Raw genomic sequence first — 16391 nt, forward strand, 5'->3', positions numbered from 1 at the left:
CATGGTGTATATATTTTGTATCTTACTGTATAAATACTTAAATTCATAATATTTTATATATATTAACTTAAAAAAAATATTTTTGTATTAACTTATTAAATATATTTTATTATTAACTTAATTTAAAAATATATATTTTATGTCAAAATTTATTTAAAAGTATGACTAAATTGAGATAATATGTACATAACATAGACCAAATGTGTGATTATACCAATTACCACGTCACATATTTTGTACTGTTAACCGCAGTTAAACCGTGATGACTACATCTTAATTAAATAAAAACGAAAATGATCACATCTTATGTTTTTTGAAATCAATGATCAAAAGTGGACAAAACACATACATAAGTGATCATCCATGTAATTAACCCTTATACTTGAAATGTGAGTCGAGACAAAATCAAGATCAAACAACGATGGATAAACACTCTATTTTTGACCCAAAATAAAACGTTAGAGGTCAGAATGTTCTAAAAAAAAGAATAAGGATCAAAGTGATAATTTAATCAAACATTAAGAATTTTTTTATATTATGCCTTAAAATTTTAAGCCATAATTAATATCTAGGCTCTAGCAGAGCGTCATCGAGAAAGCCCAACTCCAAGCCCACGCTGAGCTTCACCGCAACAACATAATCACCTCTCCCGCGCTCGAAGGTTCCCCAAAACTAACCGAGCGAGCGACGAAAAAGAAAAAGAGAGTAGCAAAAATGGTGAAGGTCCGCCTTAACACCGCCGATGTCACCGCCGACGTCAAATGCTTGTGTCTATCTTATACGAAGTTTTTTAATAATTATTATGTGTTTACCATTTTTTAAAAATATTTATAGATCTGCTACTGATCATGTCGTAAACTATTCACACACATGCATATTTGTTGTTATTGTTAGGAATTTTGATTGAAATTGAGATAAGTGATAATTGAAAAGAATCTCACGTTGTTTGAAAAAAAAATTGAGACAAGTGAGATTTTATCCCCATAAGTGAAATTTAGGGCATTGATTTCGGTTTTTAAATGTGTCGAGTGAGATTTTTTATTTAATTTTAATTTTTTCCTTGTTTTTTGGGTTGTCCTTCCGGTTCTAAGATTTAGTCTTGACTAATTTGAATCGACCCGCATCGCACACTTGATTTTGGTGGGTGGGTCTATCTTATACGATATCATGCTACTTATCACTCGAACCAACCCCTATTGATTAATTTTTTTTCTTATTTAACTAGAGTGGTGAAAAGTGCAATCGAATATTTTTTGGATTTATTTGGGGTATTAAGCAGGGATGGGCATGGGTCGGGTCGGGTTTTTTGTCCACTGACCCGACCTGAGAACAAGGAGTCCTCCACCCGATATCTGACCCGACCCGACTAAAACAATATTTCACCCGGCCCGAACCCGACCCGATAAATAACTTAAAACTCGACCCGAAATAATTAAAAAATATTATTTTTATTCAATAAAAATGGTGACTTAACTGGAAAAAAATAATATATAGAGGGATATTATTGTAATTATTCCTAAATATATAAGGTAAAATTATATGTTTTTTCGGATCGGGTCGGTCGAGTTTTTTCACCTTAAACCCGAACTCGACTCAACCTGAACATCACGTTTAAAAAATTCAACCCGACCCGAACCTTTAAAAAAAATCGACCCGATCGGACAGAATCGGATCGAAACCCGTCGGGTTCCGATCCCATGCCCATCTCCCTAGTATTAAGATTGTGAAAATAATTTGTGTATTATTTCACATTGTGATTTCTCTTGTTGTCTTTGACAACGAACGTGTTTTTTTCCCCCTTCTCTATTTAGAAAGTTTTTATTTAATATCCTTATTTTCCTCTTCGTGTTTTATTTCTCAAGTTTATTTATTTTTTAATTAGATAATTTCAAGAAAAGATCGATCAATCTATTTTCACCGATCGAACGATATTGAATGAGTGATGATTTTCTTACCTTTATATTTGTATCATTGTCTTAACCTCCACATTACAAAATATTATTACTTTGAGATCTTTGAGGTTGTCCCTTGACTTCTTAACACTGTTATTTGAAATCGTCGTGACTTCTAAGTTGGTTGATTGTCACAAAAAGGTGTGACAAGATAAAAGTATGACACTTTTAAGCGATCATGTGAATTAGTGGTACTTATCGAGCAAATCGATTGCGAGTTGGATAGTATTTGACTCGTGCTTGTTAAAAATTTGTCGCTCAATTCGTTGCATGTTACTCGTTAAGCTTGATGCTCATTGCTCGTCTCGTTGTTCGATAAACTCACTGAAATATTTATCTTATTTTCTTAACTATAGGTAAAATCTACTAATATTATATAGAACTTAATATAAACATAAATTAATAAATTTAACCCAAAAATTATCAAAATAGTTTATGAAATAATTTTAAAGTCTAAACTCTAAAGTAACAATTTACAATTACAAATAATACATCTTAATAAATAAATATGTTAGAGTTAAAAAATATAAGGGTTAACAAAATTAATTAATATTATCAAAATATAAGGATTTTTTTTATATTATGCCTTAAAATTTTAAACCATAATTAATATCTAGGCTCTAGCAAAGCGTCATCGAGAAAACCCAATTCCAAGCCCACGCTGTGCTTCAACGTAAAAACATAGTCACCTCTCCTGCGCTCGAAGGTTCCCCAAAACTAACAGAGCGAACGACGGAAAAGAAAAAGAGAGGAGCAAATATGGTGAAGGTGCGCCTTAACACAGCCGATGTTGCCGCCGAAGTCAAATGCTTGCGACGGTTGATCGGCATGCGTTGTTCAAACGTCTACGATCTCACTCCTAAGGTTTTTTTTCTTCATTTCTTAAATCCCTTTACCCTTTCTTAATGCATCAGGAGTCTCTTTTTTGTTGTTAAATATAAAATCTAATGATTAATGCTGACGGATTTACGATTGTAGACGTATATGTTAAAGCTGATGAATAGCAGCGGCGTTACAGAGTCGGGAGAGAGCGAGAAAGTACTCTTGTTAATGGAGAGCGGCGTCCGTTTACATACAACTGCTTATGTTCGGTCTGTTTTTTATGTTTTCTTGTTTATTATAATGTAGATTTTCATTTTAATTGTTTCAAATTTACACTACGAATCGTTGCTAAATGTTTATAGGGATAAGAGCAATACCCCTTCTGGCTTTACTCTCAAATTAAGAAAGCATATTAGAACTAGAAGGCTTGAAGATGTCCGGCAGCTCGGTTATGACAGGGTATCTTTTTTTAGCTTGCTGTAATTTTTGTTTCCTTTTTTTGGTGTCAATTTTAGGAGTTTTGTTTGCAGATAATCCTTTTCCAATTCGGTTTAGGCGCAAATGCACACTATGTAATATTGGAATTGTACGCCCAAGGAAACATTATCCTCACTGATTCTGAATTCATGGTTTTGACTCTTCTTCGTTCTCATAGGTAGCAGTTGTTCTCATCCTCTTTAAATTTAGCAATTTGGGAATGCAGTAAGAATGTTGGACTTGGTGATGTTTAATTTTTTGTGGCAATTTTTTCCTTTTTGAAAATTTGTGGTTTGAATCTTTGGATGTTTGCTAGTTTGTAAATTAAGGCAATTAGTTTGATAAAGGAATTGTACACATTCATTCATGGCAGGGATGATGATAAGGGGGTTGCAATCATGTCTCGCCGTCTATACCCTACTGAGATATGTCGGCATTTTGAACTAACCACCGTCTCGAAGCTTCATACCGTCCTCACTTCTTCTGGTGAACCTAATGAGAATGAAGCTACTAAGGGTATTGAAGATGAGAATAATTCGCTTGATACAGCTAAAGGAAATGAAAAAGAAAAGAAGGGTAGTCAAAAGGGTGGTAAAAAAGGTGGGAAACCTTCTGAGTCGAACAAAAGTGCGAGTGATAATACTCGTGCCAAACAGGCTATGTTGAAGAATGTTCTCAGCGAGGCATTGGGTTACGGTCCTGCACTCGCTGAGCATATCATTTTAGATGCTGGCTTGGCTTCAAACACAAAAGTAACTAAAGATAACAAGTTAGATGATGATAAGATTCAAGCTTTGGCTCAAGCTGTTGAAAAATTTGAGGATTGGCTGCAAGATGTTATTTCGGGTGAGAAGGTTCCTGAAGTACATTTTGATGCAGAAAAAGAATTCAGGAAAGGATGTCCTCCTCTCTGAAGGAACTGCTGGCCAGGTTGCACTTGTATTATTAAGTATTACTAGTTATCAAATTTTCTGTAGGACCGAGTTGATAATTGATCCTTCAAATAATTGACTGAAGCTATTGTATTGATTAAACTTCCTGATTCATGTGTGTTCTTGCTAATTGTTCTCTGGTAATTTTCTACAGATGTATGATGAATGCTGCCCTATTCTATTGAATCAGTTCAAGTCAAGAGAGTATGTGAATTTTGAAACATTTGATGCAGCTTTAGATGAGTTCTACAGCAAAATTGAGAGCCAAAGGGCTGAGCAACAGAAAAAGACCAAGGAAAGCACAGCCAGTCAGAAATTAAACAAAATTCGCTTGGATCAGGTTTGTGATACTGATATGATTTCTACATGTTGCTTTATAATCTTGATAGCATGGCTATCCTTATGCTGATTATCAAGAGCATGTCAATCTTTTATTGTCATGTTAATGCCAGACATGCTTTGCTACAGGAAAACCGTGTTCATATGCTGAAGAAAGAAGTTGATAATTGTGTCAGAATGGCAGAACTGATAGAGTACAACCTAGAAGATGTGGATGCTGCCATATTAGCTGTTCGTGTAGCTCTTGCAAAGGTTATGAGTTGGGAAGATCTTGCTCGTATGGTAAAGGAAGAGAAGAAATCTGGAAATCCTGTGGCTGGCCTAATCAACCAGCTGAACCTTGAAAGGAATTGCATGACATTGCTACTGAGCAACAATCTTGATGAAATGGATGATGATGAAAAGACACTCCCAGCGGATAAGGTACTATTTCAGTTTAAATTTAGATTTCCCTTGCAATGCTTATTTATGCTTTTATTAATTTCGATGCACATATTGATCTGCTTCTGAAGTAATCTGCATATGTTAACTGATTTTGCCGAATATTGGTAATTTTCAGTAGCTCTTGCAGCATATATTTGTAAGTTAGTTGAAGTCTTAGATATTGTGAACTCTGATGTTTTTATTGTCTTTTTCATAAATACCTTCATCCTCAACATTAATTTTCCTTCCTATGTGGGGGTTCTCTTCATCTACATAAAATCATGTATGTATTAACAGGAAATGATTTAACACACACAAATTGCACCCTAATTATCTGGTTGCTATTGCTGTTTCTCACTTTGAAAAGGTTGAAGTTGATTTGGCACTTTCAGCTCATGCCAATGCTCGACGATGGTACGGGATGAAGAAAAAACAAGAGAGCAAGCAGGAGAAGACTATTGTAGCTCATGAGAAGGCTTTTAAAGCAGCTGAGACAAAGACTCGTCTTCAGCTTTCACAGGTAGCTGTAACTGTTATTATTCCTGTGGTCAGCTTGACACACAACTCAAGCTTTATTGGTTGAGAATATAATTAAATATATATATATATATATATATTAAAAGGATATGGGGTTTTGGTTCTGCTCCAACTCTGACAAACTTCAAATTGGCTCCGTGGTTGTGATTGAGATCATTATTTAATTGTCCCTTGTTTAGCTTGCTGAGTGAATCATTAATGAATTGCAGGAAAAAACTGTTGCAACAATTACACACATGCGCAAAGTTCATTGGTTTGAGAAATTTAATTGGTTCATCAGCAGTGAAAATTATTTAGTTATTAGTGAACGTGATGCTCAACAGAATGAGATGATTGTCAAGAGATACATGTCAAAAGGGGATCTGTAAGTATTTTTTTAATGGTTTACTTTTGTTCACTCTTTACTTCCAAGCTATTGCATTTTGAATTTCTCATGGATGTTCTTCATCTGAATTTCTATGCAATAGAGTTCACCATGGAAATCAATACTATAGTTTGGATTGGGGAAGAATTTCATTTAAAGTAATTCAAGTGGAGGACATGAGTTGAGGAAGAGTTTTTCACTGAAATATGCGTTTTTTGCTTTTTCTTTATTGAGGCATAACAATTATTTGATTGTTTCAGTATTTCTCTAGTTACTAGTTTAAAAACATGGTTTATAATATTATCTTGATAGTCACTTGCTTAATGAAACAGGTACGTTCATGCGGATTTGCATGGGGCTTCGAGTACAGTAATCAAGAATCACAGGCCGGAGTGGCCAGTACCACCTCTCACGTTAAACCAAGCCGGATGTTTCACCGTAAATAATCTTCCTGTCCCCTTAGTTAATACTCTTTATTTTCCAGGAAGAACAAAGTACAATACAAGCAGCTCATATTTCGTTTTCTTTTTCATGAAATAGGTTTGTCATAGCCAGGCATGGGATTCAAAGATTGTTACCAGTGCTTGGTGGGTTTATCCCCAATAGGTTAGTAAAACTGCTCCTACAGGGGAATATGTTACTGTCGGGAGTTTCATGATACGTGGGAAGAAGAATTTTCTTCCTCCACATCCTCTTATAATGGGATTCGGATTATTGTTTCGCTTGGATGAGAGTTCGTTGGGATCACATTTAAATGAAAGGAGGGTGAGGGGTGAGGAGGAAGGAGTAAATGATGTTGAAGAGAGTGGTCCTCCCATAGAAAATTCTGAGTCAGAATCAGAGAAAGGTGGTGAAGCAACTGATGTGCCCGAAGTAGCAGCTGAGAACGGTACTGGTTCTAATGATGTTGATAATGCAACCGTATCTGACCTTGTAGACAGTGGTGTTGCTTCTGTAAGTCCCCAACTTGAGGAGCTCCTTGACCACGCCCTAGTTCTTGGATCTACTAATCTCTCAAGTAAACCTCCTGTTCTGGAAACATCCCAAAATAATTTGGCCGAAAAAGATAACCATGAGAAGAATGCTACAATTAAGGAGAAGCCCCATATTTCAAAAGCCAAAAGAAGAAAAGAAAACTCAAGAAAGGAACAGGCAGTACTGCTGCCAATGCTAACACAAAGAAGGGCAATGAGAAGACAAAAGAGAATGTTAATGCTGTTAATGTAACTGGAAATAACTCGAAACCAGGTGGTGGAAAAATAAGCCGTGGGCAGAGAGGCAAACTCAAGAAAATAAAGGAGAAATATGCTGACCAGGATGAGGAAGAGAGGAGCATTCGCATGGCGTTGCTGGCTGTGAGTACCCCAAATTGATAATTTTTTACACACTTAAAAAAATATCTATAAATGTTGTGGACTTCTCTCTGTGTGTGGGGTCTCTTGCCTCGCCGAAGATTTTGTGAACTGCAGTCTTCGGGGAAAGCTAACAAAAATGAAGGGTCCGATGATGGGAAAACTACTACCAGCAATAACCAGAAAGCCAACCCTAGTGGTATGCTCTTTCCAGAAGTATTGATACCAAATTAGATTTTCTTGAGTCTAGCAATTTGAAGTAGAGAATCCTGTTATGGAGCATAAAAAACCTGTTGATTTTAAAATTTTCAGGCCCTCAAGATACCCCTAAAACATGTTATAAATGTAAAAAGGTAGGCCACCTTTCCGGGGATTGTCCTGAACATCCTGATGCCACTTCGCATCAAGCAACTGGAGTTGAAGATGATCGTTCAGGTTTGGATGATACGAATGACTTGGACCGAGTGGCCATGGAGGAAGACGATGTCAACGAGATTGGTGAAGAAGAGAAAGGGAGATTACATGATGTGGATTACTTGACAGGGAATCCTCTTCCCAATGACATCCTCTTATATGCTGTGCCCATCTGCGGTCCCTATAGTGCAGTTCAATCATACAAGTACCACGTAAAGATAGTTCCCGGAACAGCGAAGAAAGGAAAAGGTTTTAAAATTCTCTACTTCACAGTGTCGAAATTAAATCGTCGTCGTTTAGAATCCTGTTTTTAACTGTTGTTATTCTGGTGCACGGCTGCAAAGACTGCCATGAATCTGTTCAGTCACGTGGGGGAAGCAAGTAGCAGAGAGAAGGAATTGATGAAAGCATGCACGGATCCCGAGCTTGTGGCGGCTATCGTCGGCAATGTGAAGATCACGGCAGCCGGTCTTACTCATTTGAAGCAGAAGCAAAAGAAAAGCAAGAAGAGCAGCAACAAGTGAGAAAGCTAAACAATGCCGGTGTTGTAGTAGTAGAGAAGAAGAGAGGACTAATGAAATGCAGCGTTTTATTCTGATTTTTTTTTTACAATTAAAATGTTTTATATGTTGGATGTATTTATAAGAAAATATAATTATTAGTATAGAAATTATAATTTTCCCCAATATTTAATTGGCACAGTACAACTTAGATTCATTAGAAAATAAGAGAGATTATATTTAAGGATAAATGATAGCCACCGGTCATTCAATTATTAATGTTTTCTTACTGTAGTACTGAATTGTTTTTTTAATAAATTTGATTATTAACGTTATATTTTAAAATTATAATTATCAATCATTAAATGGTGATGTAGTTTGATGTAACAACAGCTGTAGTTTTAAATTCTATAAATTCTACTAATTTGATTCTTATTTTTAAAGTAATTTAATTTTGGGTTAATTATGTGGATGATTATTTATGTTTGTGTTGTGTATATTTTTTGTCATTAATTTTAAAAAAAAATATTGTTACTTTTATTTTTATTTAATTAACATGTTACCACCTCGAGTTAACTGCCATTAACAACAGTAAAATATTTTGATACAATCATACATTTGATCCTTGTTGTTTACATATTCTCTCAATTTAGTCTTACTTTTAATAAATTAAAATAAATTTAATCCTTAAATCTAATAATGTCACATGTTACCATTATGTTGGAGAACTAACTTTATTTTAATTTAACATATTTATTTTTACCAATCAAAGAATGACATGTGTCACCATCCGGTTGAAAGAAAAAACAAAGGAAAACAAATTAGGGTAAAAAAGATTCAAACCTTGATCACTTAGGAAGCTAAACATGTATCCAACCATTAAGACCATTGCTTGATTTAAAGTAGATAACATGGTGTATATATTTTGTATCTTAGTATATAAATACTAAAATTCATAATATTTTATATATATGAACTTAAAATATATTTTTTATACTAGTTATTAAATATATTTTATTATTAACTTAATTTAAAAATATTTTATTTTTATTTTCATTTAAAAGTATATATTTTATGTTAAAATTTATTTAAAAATATGACTAAATTAAGAGAATATGTAAATAACATAGACTAAATGTGTGATTATACCAACTATCACGTCACATATTCTGTTAATTGTTAACAACAGTTAACCCGTGATGACCATATCTTAATTAAATAAAAACGAAAGTGATTATATCTTATTTTTTTGAAATCAATGACCAAAAGTGGACAAAACACTAACATAAGTGATTATCGAGTAATAACCCTTTAATTTTTTTATAATTTAACCCACCCATCTCTCTTTTAAAAATAACTATATTTTCTTAAAAATTAAATCCCTATCATATATATGTTTTCATTGAGGAAATCATCTGATCATGATTTTTATTTTTCATATTATTGAATGAAATCACCCCCTCTTTCCTTCTCTTTCTCACACTCGTAACTCTAAAATATTATTATTATTATTATTATTATTATTATTATTATTATTATTATTATTATTATTATTATCAGATCACAGGCTGTAACGAACTCCCAAAATCAAACACAATAATAATAACATTGAATGGTCGAATGCTCAAAGCTATGTTGTACAGCTGAATTGTATCATTTGGTTGCAAGAAAGCATTTTGATTCACTTTGACAAAGCAAATCCAAATAAATCAAGAATCTTCATCTGCTGCAGCAACATCACTTAGGTCTAAACCTTCTGCTGGCAGGTCTGAGGTAAGGGGACCTAATATCCCATCCGAGCTCAGAGTTAACCCACTCTGCAGCATTCCATCACCGAGTTAACACAAGTATACTAATCGAACACCGTTGTTTCTACAATCACCGTCTAACTAAAATCGTACCTCGGGTTGGAATCTCAGCATGTCTGCTCGAGCCATAGCCTCTGCTTGGGCGATTCTCTGCCTGAACGTCTGAGCCATCTCTTCAGCCTGTAGGAAAAAAAGGAATGACCAAATTTGCATTTGTTATGTCCGATCACTCCAATCAACAAAGAAGAGGTTCGGGATCTACCTTCTCGAAAACAAGAGTTGGATTGCGAATCATGTCTCCCAGGGTAAGCTCGAGTTTCTTCGTTGAAAGACTTACTCGTCCCCTTTCGCAGTCATGGCTCAGTATCATGACCTATTCCCTTTTTTACACGGGTTTTAGAATATAGTTCTAAGAAAGCAGGATTTTCTTGCCAAGAATTTAGTGTTTTGTAACGATTCACCTTTAGAGCGTCACCGGGTTGAAGAACGGTAGCAATAACCGAAACACGATCATGACTGATTTGACTGACATGAAGAAGGCCGTTAATTCCGCCGATGTCGATGAATGCACCGTATGGTTTCAGGCTCTGAACAGGTACAAGCACAATCGATCCGATTCCGAGCTGCGCTTGGCTGTCAGCCATGGCCTGAAGACAAGTCTAGACTGTTCCTCGTCGACCTCGACAAACTTCAAAGGGAGCTCCTTATCTTAAAGCTCCTTTCTGGGTTTTCTTTGGTTTCACCGAAAAGCGAGATGAGGAGAGTGGGGAACATCTTAGACCTGTGAATTGTTAAGCCAAAGACGCCATTTTTATCAAAATATCACCTTCAAACCATTAATTACCTGTCAGACATCTTCTCTTCTAATATTAGCGATCTAATATCATTTTTTATAAAGTGATAATATGATGTAAAAGATGTATTTTTTAATTTTTTTTATCTTTATATCTAATGACATCATAATAAACCATACATATGAGTGTCTTAACATAGAAGCATAAATAGTTGGCTCCTGCTACTTGTTTTTTTAATCCTTTGGCAGATAATTCATAATTCCAAATGAATCAACCATCACTCTGGGTGGTAGTTTTGGCATTTGTATCGACAATGACAGTGGCGTTATTGTTGTTGGTGTTTGGATTGGTAGAGGAATCGATTACACACCCAAACAGGGGAGGCGATGTTTACACTGCTCTCCAAGTATGGAAACCTATAATCACTGATTACCCATTGGGAATTTTGAGGATTTGGATTGTGTTTGGTGTGTGTGCTCATAAAGGGATATTTCGTGTAAAAAAATTGATTCTGAAACATTTGTTGGCCATAGATTTCAACCATTCAAGGTCTAGAAGGAGAGGAAGGAAAGCCAAATCTAAAAATAATAATCTCTCCGTGTAAAATTATCTAAAATTTATAGAGAAGTTTATGAAAATTTATATAGAAGACGACACCGTTTCAGTCCTTTTAAGACGAAAGCAAATCTAACTAAAAAAATCTTCCAACTTTCCTACTCCTTTGTACTCTCTCAGAGTTTCTCGCAAGGGTTTCCAATTTTCTCGTTTTGATTCCACCCGAACAGCGCCTTCAGCTGAACCTTTCAGAAGTTTGGATTCTCTCTCTTCCAAAGAAAACCCTAAATCTGGTTTCAACAATGGCTACGACTTCGAATGTCCATGACGACTCAGGTTTCTTATTTTTAAAAAGAACAAAGCTAACTCTTTGATCACTCTAGGAAAAGAAATTTTCTCCAGTAGTAATAGTTTCTATATATTAGAGAATTTTAATGTATGGGTCTCTGTCATTTTCTGTTTTCCTGAAACGTGATATATATATATATATATATATATAATGTTTCAGGTAGTGCAAATGGAAAAGAGGTAACAATGAACAAGTCTGGGAAAGAAGATGCTATGACTTTGAATTCAGAGCTCCAATGTGAAAATACTGGTGAATTATTGTTATGTTTCAGCTTAATATCCCCCCCCCCCCAATTGATCCTGATTTTGGTTTTGTTAGAGTGGGAATTATGTTTATCATATGGATTGTTGTTTTTTGGGTTATGATAGAGGAGAAATCACGGGTGGAAGCGATGTGGGAGCAAATGAATAAGGGAATACCTAAGAATGCTCTGAGACAATTTTCGGCCAATAGAACTTCTGCCACAAATAAAGCTTCACAAAAACCTTCAAACGTTAGCAGTTTCGTATGCTACTCGGTTTTAGTTCAACTACATGTTAGATTGTGTTGTGTAGTAACTGTTTGCTTTGATTTTGAATCATAGAATTGGATGAACTATCTGCAAATGAAACCGGCATCGCCTGCGGGGTATCAAGAAAGAAATACAGAGGCGAAGGCTTCGAGTGAGACCAAAGAAACTGATGCCAAAAATAAGGACAAAGCACTGAAGGAAACTACTGCAGTCCAGAACAACGTTGGTGATGAGGCAAAGAAGATTGCAGCCGCTGCCCTCTCAGCAGTGAAAGACGCAGCTGCCGCTGCAGCAGCTGCCTCAAATAGAGGGAAAATTGAGGTAAGCACTAAGCACATCCTTAACCCTGTTAGGAAAAAAATTAGGTGGCAACTAGAAAATGCCGTAGTCATGGAGTTTAATGGTTTATTAGAGCATGCGAGTATGTTTATGGACCTCTTTCTGCCATAGGTTTATAATTTTCTTTAGCAAAAGGCTTCATATATGTTTCAATATTTGAGCAATCCAAATGTTTGTTGATGAGCAGACCTGAGCAATGATCTTAATTCGATCTTCCCTTTTGTAGATAACCGAGGTTCGAGACTTTGCTGGTCAAGATATTGAAATAAAAAAGCGAATCAATGCCGATTCAAAAGAGGCGGCTGAAAAGTCAAAAGCTACACCTTCTGCAGTTGATGCCATTCTTGAACAAATCAAGAAGAAGCAAAAGCTCAGTGTGCTTGACAAGACGAAAAAGGATTGGGGAGAATTCAAGGAAGAAAATAAGGGGATGGAGGAGGAATTGGATGCATATAAGAAGAGTTCAAACCAGTATTTGGATAAGGTTTCTTTCTTGCAGCGGACTGATTATCGGGAATTTGAGAGGGAGAGAGATGCAAGGCTTGCTCTACAGGCTAGGAGGAGACCGGAAATGCGGGAGGACCCTTGAATGCGTACATCCTTAAGTTGCTTTTTCTTGGACCATCATGCTGAAAACTACTGTTGGAAAGACTCAGAGTTGTTGAGAACTGAACAGGGACTTTTTATTCCCATGATTTATTGAAACCCTATAGCAAAGACTTTTCTGAGTGAATATTTTCTTAGTAAATGTTTTCTTCTTCTCTCTTCTTTCCCTCAATCGAATCATATTTGTTATTGCAATTTGCACAGCTGTTTGCTTTAAGTGTAAGCATCACCTGTACCTTTGGTTTCTGTTAAGAAAGAATATCTCCTGTACTCCGGTGAAAAACGGCAGCACAATGGTTCTTTTTATTCGATTACAGTAAAACTCTAACCGAATAACTTGATAAACATGCACATTCAGTTTCATAGTGAACCATATATTGTTTGGCAAACAAATATTCACTCAAGCTGGGAAAACTGCAATATATGTTTGAGAGTAAATCATTTGAACATGGAATCTGCTTGAAGGTACTAAGTTATTAATTGCAGATCAAAGATCAAACAAATGACAGAACATGCTGTGTTATTGTCACTGAGAAAACGTAAAGCGTGAATGGAAAATGTCTAGTCAAGCATGACATATGCTTAAAGTGACAAACAAGAAGATGAGCGAGCAGTTTGTGCTGACTGCTGCCGTCAATCTTGAAAATTATCAAACATGAATCAAAATGAAGAATAACATGTAAAATCCATATTTCTAGATGTGGATTGGCTTGTCATAGGTGGCCATTGCAGCTTCCTTCAATGCCTCGCTCATTGTAGGATGTGCATGGCACACTCGTGCGATGTCTTCACTTGATGCGTCATAATTAATGGCAAGGACGGCTTCATGGATGAGCTCTCCGGCATTTGGTGCCATGATATGGACTCCAAGAATTTTGTCCGTCTCCTTGTCAGCCAGTATCTTGACTATTCCTTCAGCATTATCGATAGCCTTGGCTCGGCTATTTGCCATGAAAGGGAATTTCCCGACACGGTAGTTGAGACCGAGTTCCTTAGCCTGCTCCTCGGTCTTTCCTACATATGCAACCTCAGGATGAGTGTAGACAACTCCAGGGACCTTATCATAATCAACATGACCGTGTTTACCAGCTATAAACTCCACACAAGCAACGCCATCTTCTTCTGCTTTGTGAGCTAACATAGGCCCTGGAATTACATCTCCGATGGCATAAACACCGGCCACATTTGTAGCAAATCTATCATTGACTAAGATCCTGCCTGCCTTATCCGTTTCCACTCCTATCTTGTCCAAGCCAAGTCCAGATGTGAACGGACTTCTACCAGCAGAGACGAGAACAACATCGGCTTCAAGTGTGGTCTGATCACCTCCAGCAGCGGGTTCAACAGTCAATTTCACACCATTTCCAGTAGTATCCACACTTACAACCTTAGTTTTGAGCATGAATTTCATCTTCTGCTTCTCAAGTGAACGTTGGAATTGTTTGCGAATTTCTGCATCCATTGTTGGAACAATATCTGGGGCAAACTCAACAACAGTAACCTCTGACTCCAATCGGCCCCAAACTGAACCCATCTCAAGCCCGATGTAGCCTGCCCCAATGACAATCAGTTTCTTAGGGATTTCAGACAAAGCTAGAGCTCCGGTCGACGACACAATCCTCTTCTCATCAATGGTGATACCAGGTAAAGATTTGACATCAGAACCAGTGGCAATTATGATGTTCTTGCCTTTTACAACAGTATTCCCACCTTCAAGAGTGTCTACAGAAACTTCAGAGGGAGAAATGAACTTGCCATAGCCTTTGACATAGTTTACCTTGTTCTTCTTGAATAGACCTTCGATACCACGGGTAAGATTCGAAACAGCTTTGTCCTTTTGGGCCATCATGGCAGGCAAATCAACCTCAACCGAGGAGAGTTTCACACCGTGGTGGGCGAATGAATGCTTAGCTTCATGGTACATGTGGGATGAATGAAGAAGCGCCTAGATACAAGTAAATGCAACATTAGAAAAACAAGAAATCTTACTGCAACTAAGGAAGTTCATGGAAACAAATGTCGTAAAGTCTGCAACCACAATGCCGCAACCGCAATTTAGTACTAATATGAATCAAGTAGGAGTTTTCAGCACTGACTCTATTAAAGAGAACGGTAAAGATGAGAGCTTTTCTCTTCAATTTGATAAAACAAATATGCTCAAAAGGGCAAAAGGACACAATTGGCAAATCCCAGTCTCAATTTCACAGATAGAAAATCATATAGTAATAGTTTCTTAAGGTATTCACAATTGAGAGTGAGGCTACCATTTGAATACCAGGATCAGCTATACAATTCATGACCAATCACAATCTTAAAAGGACAAAAACAAAAGAACCCAAACAAATAAATCCAAATTTCATTAGAGATTTATAATCAAAATCGATTAAACAAATTATATATTCTAAAAAAGAAAAAAGAAAAAAATCCCAAAATGGAACCGAAGAGCATACCTTAGAAGGGATGCAACCGACGTTAAGGCAAGTCCCACCGAGGGTGCCGCGCTTTTCGATACAGGTAGTCTTGAGACCTAGTTGTGCAGCCTTGATAGCCGCCACGTAGCCGCCGGGTCCGCCGCCAACGACGACGACGTCGTTCTCTTCAGATCCTGAAGCGAAACCCCTCGAGAAATTGCTGAGTGAAAAAGAGTACTTCAACGCATCTGCAGGCGAATTCGATAGGTTTCTCGACAAAAGGTACGCCTTTCTCCTGGCCAAGCTTGCCAAAGCCATTTTCTTTAACTCTTTTTTTCCCTGAGAAAATTGTAACTATTCTTCCATGAACAAACAAAGAAAACCTTGGTCTGATTTTGATCAAAGCGGCTTGCTTTTTAGACGTTCAGAATGCAGCTTCGAGGGCAATATTCTATCAAAATGGCACATCTATGCTCCTCCAAATAAGTCTCATTGGTGATTGATCCCCTGTGCCGGCTGTGCATGAGGTTGATATTATAATATTCGATTCTTTTAACATATTACGTTTTATATTCGATATATATAATTAAAACCCGAATTCTCTCATTTTATAACATAAAGGGATATCCAATCAAATTGCGGTAGTAGTTAAAAATGATTGATTATTATTCTTAGAAATCTCAATTATTTGTTTTAGTAGTTAAAATGATGATTGTTATTTTTAAAGGTTTTAAGTTTGAATATGTCATTTGTAAGAGTGTTTGAACATTAATTATCATAAGATTTAAAAATTTAAACATATATTATCGTGTAATCACCCGTACCAATATATATATATCATCAAAGGGTGGAAGCCAAGCTTAAGAACTTCGATGATGGGATGTGTTTCTTTGATTGCAGCATGGG

At 36.3% G+C, this 16391-nt stretch overlaps 4 protein-coding genes across 4 annotated transcripts; 2 read left to right on the forward strand and 2 right to left on the reverse strand.

The window, feature by feature from the left end:
* Window positions 1-2676: 2676 nt before the first annotated feature.
* Window positions 2677-8145, forward strand: LOC120152495 (nuclear export mediator factor Nemf-like). Its single transcript, XM_039164705.1, is given in 16 exon segments — window positions 2677-2816; window positions 2931-3043; window positions 3137-3233; window positions 3305-3429; window positions 3625-4113; window positions 4115-4181; window positions 4338-4523; window positions 4652-4945; window positions 5313-5465; window positions 5692-5846; window positions 6179-6284; window positions 6387-6971; window positions 6974-7201; window positions 7316-7397; window positions 7511-7859; window positions 7947-8145. Coding segments are annotated over 16 exon segments (3333 nt in total). The 5' UTR covers window positions 2677-2711.
* Window positions 8146-9796: 1651 nt separating this feature from the next.
* On the reverse strand, window positions 9797-10670 carry LOC120152557 (30S ribosomal protein S1, chloroplastic-like). Its single transcript, XM_039164757.1, has 4 exons — window positions 10382-10670; window positions 10183-10293; window positions 10014-10100; window positions 9797-9929 (listed from the first exon to the last, which is right to left on the reverse strand). Exons 1-4 carry the CDS (start codon window positions 10562-10564, stop codon window positions 9822-9824), a joined length of 489 nt encoding a protein of 162 aa, XP_039020688.1. The 5' UTR covers window positions 10565-10670; the 3' UTR covers window positions 9797-9821.
* Window positions 10671-11455: 785 nt separating this feature from the next.
* On the forward strand, window positions 11456-13139 carry LOC120152496 (craniofacial development protein 1-like). The gene is made up of 5 exons (XM_039164706.1): window positions 11456-11605; window positions 11778-11867; window positions 11987-12111; window positions 12202-12450; window positions 12695-13139. The coding sequence occupies exons 1-5, from the start codon at window positions 11572-11574 to the stop codon at window positions 13055-13057; spliced, it is 861 nt and encodes a 286-aa protein (XP_039020637.1). The 5' UTR covers window positions 11456-11571; the 3' UTR covers window positions 13058-13139.
* Window positions 13140-13614: 475 nt separating this feature from the next.
* Window positions 13615-15887, reverse strand: LOC120152579 (dihydrolipoyl dehydrogenase 1, mitochondrial). The gene is made up of 2 exons (XM_039164781.1): window positions 15525-15887; window positions 13615-15019 (listed from the first exon to the last, which is right to left on the reverse strand). Exons 1-2 carry the CDS (start codon window positions 15801-15803, stop codon window positions 13769-13771), a joined length of 1530 nt encoding a protein of 509 aa, XP_039020712.1. The 5' UTR covers window positions 15804-15887; the 3' UTR covers window positions 13615-13768.
* Between the last annotated feature and the right edge of the window lie 504 nt (window positions 15888-16391).

The sequence above is a fragment of the Hibiscus syriacus genome, unplaced genomic scaffold, assembly GCF_006381635.1.
Source record: "Hibiscus syriacus cultivar Baekdansim isolate YM2019G1 unplaced genomic scaffold, ASM638163v2 tig00111092_pilon, whole genome shotgun sequence".
Lineage (NCBI taxonomy): Eukaryota > Viridiplantae > Streptophyta > Magnoliopsida > Malvales > Malvaceae > Hibiscus > Hibiscus syriacus.

What these genes read in the sequence shown, in the direction of transcription:
- LOC120152557 (XM_039164757.1), bottom strand. Translation starts at nt 10,564, where the DNA reads ATGGCTGACAGCCAAGCGCAGCTCGGAATCGGATCGATTGTGCTTGTA. An exon ending in CAACTCTTGTTTTCGAGAAG is followed by an intron (nt 10,101 to 10,182) that starts GTAGATCCCGAA and finishes TTTTTCCTACAG; the next exon opens with GCTGAAGAGATGGCTCAGAC. An exon ending in TGCTGAGATTCCAACCCGAG is followed by an intron (nt 9,930 to 10,013) that starts GTACGATTTTAG and finishes GGAATGCTGCAG; the next exon opens with AGTGGGTTAACTCTGAGCTC.
- LOC120152496 (XM_039164706.1), top strand. Translation starts at nt 11,572, where the DNA reads ATGGCTACGACTTCGAATGTCCATGACGACTCAG. An exon ending in GCTCCAATGTGAAAATACTG is followed by an intron (nt 11,868 to 11,986) that starts GTGAATTATTGT and finishes GGGTTATGATAG; the next exon opens with AGGAGAAATCACGGGTGGAA. An exon ending in CAAATAGAGGGAAAATTGAG is followed by an intron (nt 12,451 to 12,694) that starts GTAAGCACTAAG and finishes TCCCTTTTGTAG; the next exon opens with ATAACCGAGGTTCGAGACTT.
- LOC120152579 (XM_039164781.1), bottom strand. Translation starts at nt 15,803, where the DNA reads ATGGCTTTGGCAAGCTTGGCCAGGAGAAAGGCGTACCTTTTGTCGAGA. An exon ending in TCGGTTGCATCCCTTCTAAG is followed by an intron (nt 15,020 to 15,524) that starts GTATGCTCTTCG and finishes ACTTGTATCTAG; the next exon opens with GCGCTTCTTCATTCATCCCA.